Raw genomic sequence first — 11,545 nt, forward strand, 5'->3', positions numbered from 1 at the left:
GGCTCTGACGAGGTCTTGTTGGTTGCAGGGAGAGACCCCTCCCCCCCCTCAATCACTTACTCCCATCCTCCGCGGGGTGGGGGAGTGGGGTTAGGGGGCTAGCCTAGCAGCATTCTTCCCAGGCTCCCCCCACCCATCCTTTCCTGACCCCCCCTTCCCTCCTCCCTTCCACGTTCTTCCTCCTCTTCTTGTCCTCCCCGTCCCCGCCCCGCCCCGCCCTCACCCCACACCCTCGCAGGTCCGCCCCGTGCACGTCCTACGCCTCTCGCGCGCAGCACCGACCGCAGGCGGAGGAGGAAGGATGGCGCTGCTGGCGGTGAGCTTGGTGCTGGCGCTGCTGGCCACGGACCTGGCAGGTAACGCTCACCAGCCAGCGTGGTCGGACCGGGCTCGTGGAGGAGTCCTGAGAGGGAGTCTCGCTGGCCACTGCCTGGATCCCGGCGTCCCTGGCGTCCCTCCAAGCACCCGTTAACTGGCGGTTCCTGGGCCCGCTGCGGTCCTTGAGGAATGTCGGGGGGTGGGGGTGGCTGAGGACCAGGGACCCCCTTGCCCGGGCTTCATTCCCAGCTCCTGCTGGTGACACCCTGCTGCCTGCCTTTGGTCCCTTCAAGCAGATTTCTGGAGCCCAAGATAAGGAGCTGGGTTTTCGTGTACACAGCGGCCCTGCTGAGCCTCAGCAGGAGATGTCTGGGGAATTAGGAATGGTGATGGCCAAGTGCATCGGGGTGTCTGTGGCTTATGAGAAAAGGGGCGTCAGTCCAGCCAGACTGGAAGCCCTGTTTACAATGGAGTTAAAATGGTACACCTAAATGCTAAGTTTTGCGTTCGTTACCCTGAGCTGCAGAGGGAAAGAATAGTGTGAATTATTAGGAGCCACTGCTCTGACTTTTATTCCATAGCTCCATAGGCCTTTCTCAAGCAAACCTATTAGAGCGGTCAGTTATGGAACCCGCACCAAAAGTTCTTTGTGTGCCTGCTAAGAGAGGTGCTAGAAAACACCGGAATATCCTTTGGAGGTGGGTGTGGGGGTCAGAGAGGTGATTCAAAGAAGTTAAGTATTGGAGGGAAAGGAAGGTGTGCCCTGGGTAAGTCACAGCTGCATTTAAAAAGGCCCTTACGAACAAGAATTGACCTTACCCACATACTTTTAAATGTCTGTTTTCTTCTTTCAGCCTCTCTGAACAATCAATTCGGTCAATCTTCGGGATATAGAACAGTAAGTAGGAAACCACTTGTACCGTTTCTAGTACAGTGACGTCCACAACAATTTGGGTTGGGGGCTAGCTTTCAGTTCTGACCTAATCCTTTTGAAACGATTGACTGCTTTAGAAATCAGAGGCTTTTAAATACAGATTTAAAAAATGTAAATTTTTGCCCTGACTGGTTTGGCTCAGTGGATAGAGGGTCAGCCTGCGGACTGAAAGGTCCCGGGTTCGATTCCAGTCAAGGGCATGTACCTTGGTTGCAGGCACATCCCCTGTGGGAGGTGTGCAGGAGGCAGCTGATCGATGTTTCTAACTCTCTATCCCTCTCCCTTTCTCTCTGTGAAAAATCAATAAAATATATTTTTTTAAAAATGTAAATTTTGGTTGAAAATAGCTCAGGTCTTGAAGGCCTCAGGCCTTTGTTTCCTTCACTCTTTCTTCTAATGATTCAGAAAGTCTTTGACTCAATAGTTACGCCTTGCAGTCGACATTTTGTATAGTACATTATCAAATTAAATTCACTGGAAGCAAACAAAGACCAACCAAATGAGAACAAAGAAAACCCATTTATTCAGAACTTGCTGTAACAGGGGAGTCAGCCATGCCACTTGCATTTTGGCAGAGACTCAACTAAGGTGGAGGCGTGGGAAAGCTTTACAGTGGGAGAAAGGAAAGCTTCATTCGGGTATGCCCTGATTCGAGGCAGTTGGCATGGGGAAGTTGGAGTGCATGGGTTGGACATGTGGTTGGTTAGGAGTGCATAGTTGGCTTTCTCTGATTGGTTCTAAAAGCAAATAGTGCATGGGTTGGACATGTGGTTGGTTAGGAGTGGATATTTGATTTTCTCTGATTGGTCCTAAGTTGGAAGTGGGGACAAAAACTAGGGAAGTTGTCAGTTATTAATCAAGTCCTGTCCATTTGGGGCCACAAGTTATAGAGGTTATTGTTTAGCTTCCTGGACGGTCACTATAGGTAGCCATCTGACTTCTTCCAAGTCTGCCTTAGAGCAGGATGGCTCCCTGGTCTGGTTATTCCACATAATGAGTTGGTTTCCTGGGCAGGTTGCTGCAGGTTGTCGGTCATATTTCTATTTTAATATCTGGTTTGGCATTGTCCATGTGTATATCCAGTCAGTCCTCACAATGACCTTATAAGATAGATAGATATTATTATTTTACATATGGGATATTGACCTGGGTTAGGCAGCTTTGAGTATTCAATTCAGATTAGACCTCTTCCTGCCCTATTTCCTTTCTCCAAAGTGTATATAAATGCACTTTCTTCATGTTTCCATTCAACCTAGACTGCATTGTCATCATTATGATAGTGTAGGGCAGGAAAAAAAAACATCTTCCCTACCCTTCTAAGTTCTCATCTGGGATCCCTATGACAAAAGACAAATTAACAAGAGAAAAACAAACACGTTTATTAACATGTACATTGCACATATACATAGGAGCATGTAGAGGGGGTAACTCAAAGAGATGGCTTAGAACTCTATCTTTAGCAAAGAGCAGTGAATGTGTAGAGCAAAGGGCTTAAGCTTCCAAGGGCACAAACAATGGGGCAGTGAATGTCTGGGAGGAAACCGATGGGGTAAGGTGTGTTTTTTTTTTGCAGATCCCTCTGGTGACATCTCTGGGCTGATAAGAATCTAGAGTCTGTCCAGTTAAGGAGAATTTATATTCTGCCTTTAGGCAGAAATGGGGGAGGGTAGAGGGAGCTTCTTCTGGATTGCTGCTTTTAAAACTGCCTTTCGGTCAAAATAATTTTTATGTCCAAGAGCCATATTCTGGAGGGAACATATTCTGGTTTCCTTCAACAGGAAATGCTAAAATACCACTTACCGTGTGCCAAGCACTGTTCTAAGTGTCTTATATATAGTAACTCAATCTTTTAAGACACTGTGAAGTAGGTAGGTATCCTTGTTATCCCCTTGGCCACGGTCACATGGAAATGGTGGAACTATGGTTCCAACCCAGGCAGCTGGACTGCAGATCCAGTGCTCTTCACTACCCCATCATCGCTTTGAATTGTAATTGCCTGTCCTCCCTCCGGTAAACTGTGCACTCTGCTCCTGTGGTCAAGGGTAATGTCTTATTTGTTATTTAGTGCCCAATTGTCAGCACTTAGTGGGTGCCCATTAATTTTCTTGGGTTTGATTTTCTTTCAGAAAATGAGGACAATTCCACCTCTATCTCTGGGCCGGGATTAGGGTAAGGTAGGTCAGGTGGCTAGGGTGCAAAATTTAAGGAGGCACTCACTCTCAGGAGGTACATGCCACAGGACCCTGCTCTCTTTGTACCGGATTATTAAAAGGATGAATCATGCAAGAGACCTTTGTTTTTTCTTCCCCGTTTCCATTGCTACTGCTCCAGTTTAAGGCCCTTATTATCTCTTACCTAGACTAGCATAATAGCCCTCTAGGCAATTTTCTTCAATATTTAGTATCTCTACTTTCTTGGTCTTGCTACACACTGCTGCTGCAATTACTCTTCAGAATCCTTACTCTGAGTACAGCATGTCTCTGCAAAATCTAGCTACTTCCCAGTTCCCATAGAGAATGTTTTATGTCCTTACTGCAGCCTCCCTTTCTACTTGTACCTTTCTATGTTTTCCCATAGCTTATGCCCTTCTATTCTTATACTAGTGCCATACTGTTTTAATAATGGTAGCTTCATAGTAAGTTTTGAAATGGTGAAGTGTGAATCCTCCAACTTTTTCTTCAAGCTTGTTTCAGCTCTTTTGGGCCTCTTGAATTTCTATATAAATTTTAATATCAGTTTGCCAATTTCTCCTGCAAAAAAAAAAAAAGCATTTGAGATCTTGATAGGGATTGTATTGAACCTGTAGATCAATTTGGGGATTACTGCCATCTTAAGAAAGTTAAGTCTTTTGATCCACGAATATCATGAATATGGGATGTGTTTTCATTTTACTTAGGTCTTTAATTTCTTTCAATAATGTTTTGTAGTTTTCAGTGTATAATTCTTAACTTTTATTATTATTTTTTTTGTTAATCCTCACCTGGAGATATTCTTCCATTGATGTTTAGAGAGAGTGGAGGGAAGGAGGAGAGACAGAGAGGGGGAAATATCAATGTGAGAGAGACACATCGATTGGTTGCCTGCCCTAAGTGCCCCAACCAGGGCCAGGGATTGAGCATGCAACCGAAGTATGTGCCCTTGACCGGAATTGAACCTTGGACCCTTCAGTCCACCAGCCGACGTTCTATCCAGTGAGCCAAACCAGCTAGGGCAATTCTTAACTTCTCTTGTTAAATTTTATTCCTAAATATTTAATTATTTTTGATAGCATTATAAATGGAATTATTTTCTTAATTTCATTTTCAGGTTGTTCATTGCAAGTGTATAGAAATACAATTGATTTTATATATTGATCTTGTATTCTCTAATCTTATTGAATTTGTTTCTTAGTTCTAATAGTTTAGGACTTTCTATATAAAAAGATTTTGCCATCTTTGATTAGAGAAAACTTTATTTCTTCCTTCCCAATCTGGGTGGCTTTTATTTATTTTGCTTGCCTAATTATCTTGGCTAGAACCTTCCATACCATGTTGAATAGAACAGATGAAAGTGGAAATTCTTGCTTGTCCCTGACTTTAGGGCAAAAGCATTCAGTCTTTCACCATTAAGTATAGTGTCAGCTGTGGGGTTTTTTAGGGGTCCTTTATCAGGTCAAAGAAATTCTCTTCTGTTTCTAGTTTGTTGAATGTTTTTGTTGTGAATGGGTGTTGAATGCTCCTTTAAATGAAACTGCTTTGCTCTCAGGTCAGACACTTCCTTCACCATTGTGCCTTTGCTTAATCTGTACTATTTCCTGGAGGTAGACGGTCCATCCCTCAAACCTCTCCAAGTTCTACCCATCCTGTAAGACCACCATGTGTATGTCTTGATTCCCTTACTGGAGGCTAAACCTCTTACAGGCAGGACTTAGTTTGTCTTTGTATTTCTTATAACACCTATCTTAAAATCTTAGAGTATTCATTTATTGAATGAATAAATAAGGGAATATATTTGTTAAAGTATATAAGTACTTTTCTGAGGAAAAGCTTGAGTGTAAAGCTCAGAGAATTACTTAAAAGCATATCACATCCTTCTATAAAAATGAAAAAGATTCTGAGGAATAAGTAAGTTTGCCAGTGGCCTTGTTCCAGACAGAGAGACTTCCTCTGAAGCTCTGAGGAACTGTCTGCCAGGGGCGACTTCCTACAGTTGGCATCTTGTGGGGTATAATTTAGGGCCTCCCTAGATGATAAACCTATTCTGAGTCCCCCCCCCCCCAACCCCCCTTTGGCACAAATTTGGGTGAATGAATAAAACTAAGGGTTTATTGGGAATACGTTATTAATGAAATTATTTGACCTCATTGATAAGGGTGAAAAGTGTTCGCTCATACAGCCTTACTAGTAGACCTCAGATCAGAGAAAATCCAGGAAGTGAGTAACCCAAATGTCATAAAGTTACATGGTAGGTATCCAAACATAGCTTTGAAGTCCTGAGAATCAGACAGACCTGAAACAGACTGGAACCCAACATTGCCTGCCAGCTGGGCAGGTTCCTCAAAGTTCTGAAGGACATCAAAAGTCTCAAAAGTCATATATTAGTCATTCTTTGAGATGAAAACATTTGAAAACTCTTGTCAAATATAAGAAAAACCTCAGAGTTTCAGGCATAGATTAATTTCGATGAGCTAGTTGTCTACCTGGTCATCTCTGAGAGAGTGGGACATAACAAGATCTGTCTTAATTATAAAGGGGAGGCAGAAAAGGTTAGAGCAAGGAGTTCCCTGAAACTGTGAGTGAAATTGTGTGTCTTTGTGCATTTTCCTTAGCTTTCATCAAGTAGAGTGGACTGAATGTCAAGATGACTAGGAGCAGCGGTTCCTAAACCCAGTCCTAGCTGAATCAGAATTCAGGGACCTCCAGACACACAGATTCTACCCCTGGAGATTCTGATCGAGTAGTTCTGGGGCGAGGCCCCAAATCTGTATTTTTAACAAGCTTCCAAGGTGACATGCACATACAGCCCTCTGTGGACCCACCTCAGGCTACTTGTCAACCGTTAAAAACTCATTCAAATGCCCTCCACTTAATTACCTCACAAACAAATGACCCTCTCCTTTCTCTCTGAACAATTCCCACAGCATATCTACCACTCTCTGGTTGCCAATAGACTACTCTGGTAATAAAGCAGACTTTATTTCCCACAGTGGAATTGTAGTACCAAGACTCAAATGTGTGTGTGTTCACAAGCCTGTTAGGCCAGGCGCCAGTTTTATTTTACTTAAAAATGTACAGAAAACATTAACATGAATGTAAAGAAACAAAGTTGTCGTCCGTATGAGAACTGTGTTGAATGCTTTTGAAAGACTTGCTAAAAGACAAACTGTTAAAAAAAAATGCTGTTGAGCCGAAACCGGTTTGGCTCAGTGGATAGAGCGTCGGCCTGCGGACTGAAAGGTCCCGGGTTCGATTCCGGTCAAGGGCATGTACCTTGGTTGCGGGCACATCCCCAGTGGGGGGTGTGCAGGAGGCAGCTAGTCGATGTTTCTCTGTCATCGATGTTTCTAGCTCTCTATCCCTCTCCCTTTCTCTCTGTAAAAAATCAATAAAATGTATTTAAAAAAAAATGCTGTTGAATTAGGTGTAGGTAAAACAACAGTAAATTTTTTTTTAAAAAATTGTATAGTATGTTGTTTTTATAAGTGTCTTTAAATTCTCACTGTATTTTAAAACAGTAGTTCTCAACTGGGGGTAGTTTTGCCCCCAGAAGACACTGAGAGTGTCATTTGACAGTGGAGAGAGAACAGGGATGCTACTAAACATCCTACAAGACCAAGGACAGCCTCCCACAGGAAAGAATTATCTGGTCTTAAATGTGAACAGGGGTTGAGAAGTCCTGTTCTAAAGAAACCAAAACAGGAAATCCTAGGTGACGTATTTATGAGTTTTTCAGTGATAATCCACAGAATTCTAATTAGTTGAAACGTTCAAAGGAAAGGTCTTACCTTTTGTATGAAGATTAGATTCAACTATACCTCACATGGACTCAAAATGACAGCGCCCAGAGCTGCCCTCCTGAAATGTGGCCTTTGTCCTCCTGGTCCAAGGGTGAGTGCTGCGTGCGCCCCGCGGGGGGATGGAGGAGCAGACAAAGAGGAACCCAAAGTGTGAGGGGAAACGGAATACAGGTGACAGCTTTTTAAAATACTAGATTCCCAGAAGCCACTGCACAACAATTCCACAAATTATTGGCCTGACCTTGATCATGTGATCCTACCTAGCATTACAGATGACAACTACATTACTGTTCATTGTCTTACACGAAAAGATGGGCAGTTTCATAGAAACTAAGGAAAAAATAAACAAATGGGACTACATCAAAATGAAAAGCTTCTGCACAGCGAAAGAAGCCATCAACAAAACAACAAGAGAGCCCACTGTGTGGGAGAATGTATTTGCCAATGTGATATCCGATAAGGGTTTAAACTCCAAAATTTATAGGGAACTCCTACAACTTAACAAAAGATAAACGATCCAATAAAAAAAATGGGCAAAAATCCTAAGTAGACACTTTTCGAAAGTGGACGTAAAGAAGGCCAAGATACACATGAAAACATGCTCAAAGTCACTAATATTGAGAGATGCAAATCATAATGACAATGAGGTACCATCTCACACCTGTCAGAATGGCTTTCATCAGCAAATCAACAAATGACAAGTGCTGGCGAGGATCTGGAGAAAAAGGAACCCTCGTGCACTGCTGGTGGGAATGCAGACTGGTGCAGTCACTGTGGAAAACAGTATGGAGTTTCCTCAGATGTTAAAAATGGAACTCCCATTTGACCCAGTGATCCCACTTCTAGGAATATATTCCAAGAAACTAGAAACACCAATAAGAAAGGATATATGCACTCCTATGGTCATAGCAGCACAATTTACAATAGCTAAGCCCATCAACAGATGAGTGGATTAGAAAACTGTGGTACATCTACACAATGAAATACTATGCTGCTATTAAAAAGAAGGAACTTTTACCATTTGCAACAGCATGGATGGACCTGGAGAGCATTATGCTAAGTGAAATAAGCCAGCTGGAGAAAGATAAATATCACATGATCTCCCTCATTTGTGGAATATAATGAATAACATAAACTGATGAACAAAAATAGTTCCAGAGACACAGAAGCATCAGACAGACTGTCAAACCTCAGAGGGAAGGCAAGGGAGGTTGGGAGAGGGGGTGGTAAGAGATCAACCAAAAGACTTGCATGCATATAAGCATAACCAATGGATACAGACAGTAGCAGGGTGAGGGCATGTGCTTGGGGTTGAGAGTGGCCGGGGAGAGGTCAATGAGGGAAAATGACATACGTAATACTTTAAACAATAAAGAATTTAAATTAAAAAAAAAAGATGGGAAGTTTTATTCCCACTTATGTTTTAGGATAAAATGTTTAGAGTATGTATTATTTTTTTAATCATTGTTTCCTTGTTTTAATTTACTTTTTCAATTAAATGATCAACCACCACTTTTCTCAATCTCATTGGAGAAGAGGGCATCTCCTCTGCCTGTGAGAGCAGCCCTAGACGGCATCACCTTAGTGAGCCTGGTGCGGCAAGAACACATCGTGCTCCTAGGTGGAGCGTGGCGTGCTGAGCAGAGGATGGCAAGGGCCAACAAGACCTCTTTTCCTTCAGAGTTTGGCCCACGGCCAGCCCTGCTTCGGTCTTTATAAATCCAGATTATATCAATAGAAAGATGCATTTCATTTGTTCAGATTGTTAAAATGGGTGGCTTCTTTTATTCTGAAGGAGGAAAGGTGAATACCATTTACCGAAACAAACAAAATTCCTTAAGTTTCCTGAGTGTGTCTCAGCATTATGCCAAGGGATTAACGTGGCTGTAATAGAACATCCACGTGGAAATAGTAGTGAAGTACTAATTATGAAGCTAGAGGATAATAAAGCAGGCATGGTGACATGCCCTGGACTTCCATTTGAAAATCAGCAGACCTAACCTTTTCTTACTAACATTGGTATTGAACCAATGTTTTAACATTGCCTCTGATTTTTGCATTAGAAAAATCATTTTTGTGTGTGTGTGTGTGTAAAATAGATTTTTCTAGGGTATTTCTAGGAAATCTAGGTGTTTCAGTGGCTAATTTCTGTCCTCCTTTCTCTTTTCTAGCCAAACTGTAATCAATATAGATTGCCAGGATGTCCCAGAGACTTTAACCCTGTATGTGGAAGCGACATGTCCACTTATCCCAACGAGTGTACTCTGTGCATGAAAATCAGGTAACATATTTTTACAGTGTAGAATAGCCACGTCTTCTTTTGTCCTTGGATTTTGATTACTTTTGAAGTAGTGGCTCCTTTCTTGGATATAAGAATCACCTGCAACGTAAGTAGTTCTATTTTTACACTGACATTTAAAAATATACCAGAATCCTTCAGTGCATTGTTTAGATTGAAGTTGGAGAATGACATGTGCAACTGTAGACCGGATAATAGAGTTATGTTACTATCCATGGATGGGTGATTTTCCAAAATTAAGAGTATATTTAATAGTTAAACTCTGTGGAATATTAAATGTTCTTTTGAATTCAGAGGGCATGTGCTGGTGACCTGCGTAACCTGCAGCATTAGTTGAGCAGTAGATGTTAATAACTTTACCTAGAGAATGCTAAATCATAAATGTATTATGCCTGGCTGAGGGACTGTGGCTCTTCTCAGGTATGCTGCTTTGCATTTTAGGGGTCCATTCTGTGACCTCAGGCTTCAGTGAGCTTCCTAGGTCTTCTCAGAGTGATTCTTTGGGATTAGTGCCTTGTACCCTATGGGTAGAAAAAAAAAATGACAGAGTTGGGGCTTTCACCCTCATTGTTTTCTTCATTTAGCTTTAAAAATGATTACATAAATATTGCCCAAGAAGGACTGTAATGTACAATGACATAGGTCTTTTTTTAAAGATATGTTTTTACTAGAGGCCTGGTGCATGAAAATCGTGCATGGGGGGGTTCCCTTCAGCCCAGCCTGTGCCCTCTTGCAGTCTAGGAGCCCTTGGGGGATGTCTGACTGATGGCTTAGGCCTGCTCCCTGCTTAAGCCGTCAGTCGGACATCCTTAGTGCTGCCGTGGAGGTGGGAGAGGCTCCTGCCACCACCGCTGTGCTTGCCAGCCGTGAGCCTGGCTCAGAGCTTCTGGCTGAGCAGCATTCCCCCTGTGGGAGCACACTGACCACCAGGGGGCAGCTCCTGTGTTGAGCATCTGCCCTCAATGGTCAGTGCGTATCATAACAACTGGTCTTTCTGTCATTCGGTCAATTTGCATATTAGCTTTTTATTATATAGGATTGATTTTTAGAGAGAGAGTAAGGGAGAAGGATAGAGAGATAGAAACATCAATGAGAGAGAAACATCATTGATCAGCTGCCTCCTGCACACCTGCTATTGGGAATCGAGCCTACAACCCAATATCCTGACCAGGAATCGAACCAGTGACCTTTTGGTTCCTGAGTTGATGTCCAACTGCTGAGCCATACTGAACAGGCTGACATGGGTTTTTAATGCTAGGTAATAAATGTGTTTTTATGGTTGTTCAATTTGCAGGGAAGATGGTCATGATATAAAAATAATCCGAAGTGGACCGTGCTGATGAAGCATTTTACAGAAGAGAAATTGGAGAAACTACCTTCAACTACACACTAGATGAATTTCATTTTCTCTTTTCCTATGTTTCTTTGCATGAGATTTGTTAACCCACGTTTTCTGAGAGGAGATGTGGAAGACAACCATGTGCAGTAACTGATGATTAAAGCAAAAACAAAACAAAATCCTTGTTTCTTGGCTTTTGCCCCTTGAGTCAAGCTTAGTGCTCAGATGGCTTATGCATTGCTTTATTTAGTTGGAATAAAACCAGCATTGTTCAATTATTGCTGTTCTCTGTTGACTATCCATTCTCACTCAGCAGCAGCCTCTGGGTGGCTCGTTTCCTCTCAAGCAAAGGTGAATTTCACAATGGGAGAAGTGGAGTCATTGCTGAGAGGAAAAATTTATTTTAGTTCACCATCTCCTTGAATCTTGGCTAGGTATATGTAACTAGCACCGTGTTCTGCACATGGCAAATAACTGTGAAATACATGGAGCTGACTTTAACCTGAGCTGGTAAAGAATTATGCAAGTAAAAATATTTATGCCCTGGTGGGTTTGGCTCAGTGGATAGAGCATTTACCCGAGGACTGAAGGGTCCTGGGTTCAAATCCAGTCAAGGGCATGTCCCTGGGTTGCAGGCTCAATCCCTGGTCCAGTTGGGGT

General features: G+C 42.6%; 1 protein-coding gene across 1 annotated transcript; it reads left to right on the forward strand.

Moving 5' to 3' along the window:
* Positions 1-261: 261 nt before the first annotated feature.
* On the forward strand, positions 262-11,163 carry SPINK2 (serine peptidase inhibitor Kazal type 2). The gene is made up of 4 exons (XM_008140332.3): positions 262-356; positions 1,173-1,216; positions 9,419-9,528; positions 10,841-11,163. Exons 1-4 carry the CDS (start codon positions 302-304, stop codon positions 10,884-10,886), a joined length of 255 nt encoding a protein of 84 aa, XP_008138554.1. The 5' UTR covers positions 262-301; the 3' UTR covers positions 10,887-11,163.
* Positions 11,164-11,545: the final 382 nt, after the last annotated feature.

Source organism: Eptesicus fuscus, chromosome 2 (genome assembly GCF_027574615.1).
Source record: "Eptesicus fuscus isolate TK198812 chromosome 2, DD_ASM_mEF_20220401, whole genome shotgun sequence".
In the NCBI taxonomy this organism is placed as follows: Eukaryota; Metazoa; Chordata; class Mammalia; order Chiroptera; family Vespertilionidae; genus Eptesicus; species Eptesicus fuscus.

Bases quoted from the DNA above. Each gene is read 5' to 3' on its own strand.
- SPINK2 (XM_008140332.3), top strand. From the start codon at position 302: ATGGCGCTGCTGGCGGTGAGCTTGGTGCTGGCGCTGCTGGCCACGGAC. The intron at 357-1,172 runs GTAACGCTCACC...TTCTTCTTTCAG, and splicing joins GCTGGCCACGGACCTGGCAG to CCTCTCTGAACAATCAATTC. The intron at 1,217-9,418 runs GTAAGTAGGAAA...TCTCTTTTCTAG, and splicing joins AATCTTCGGGATATAGAACA to CCAAACTGTAATCAATATAG.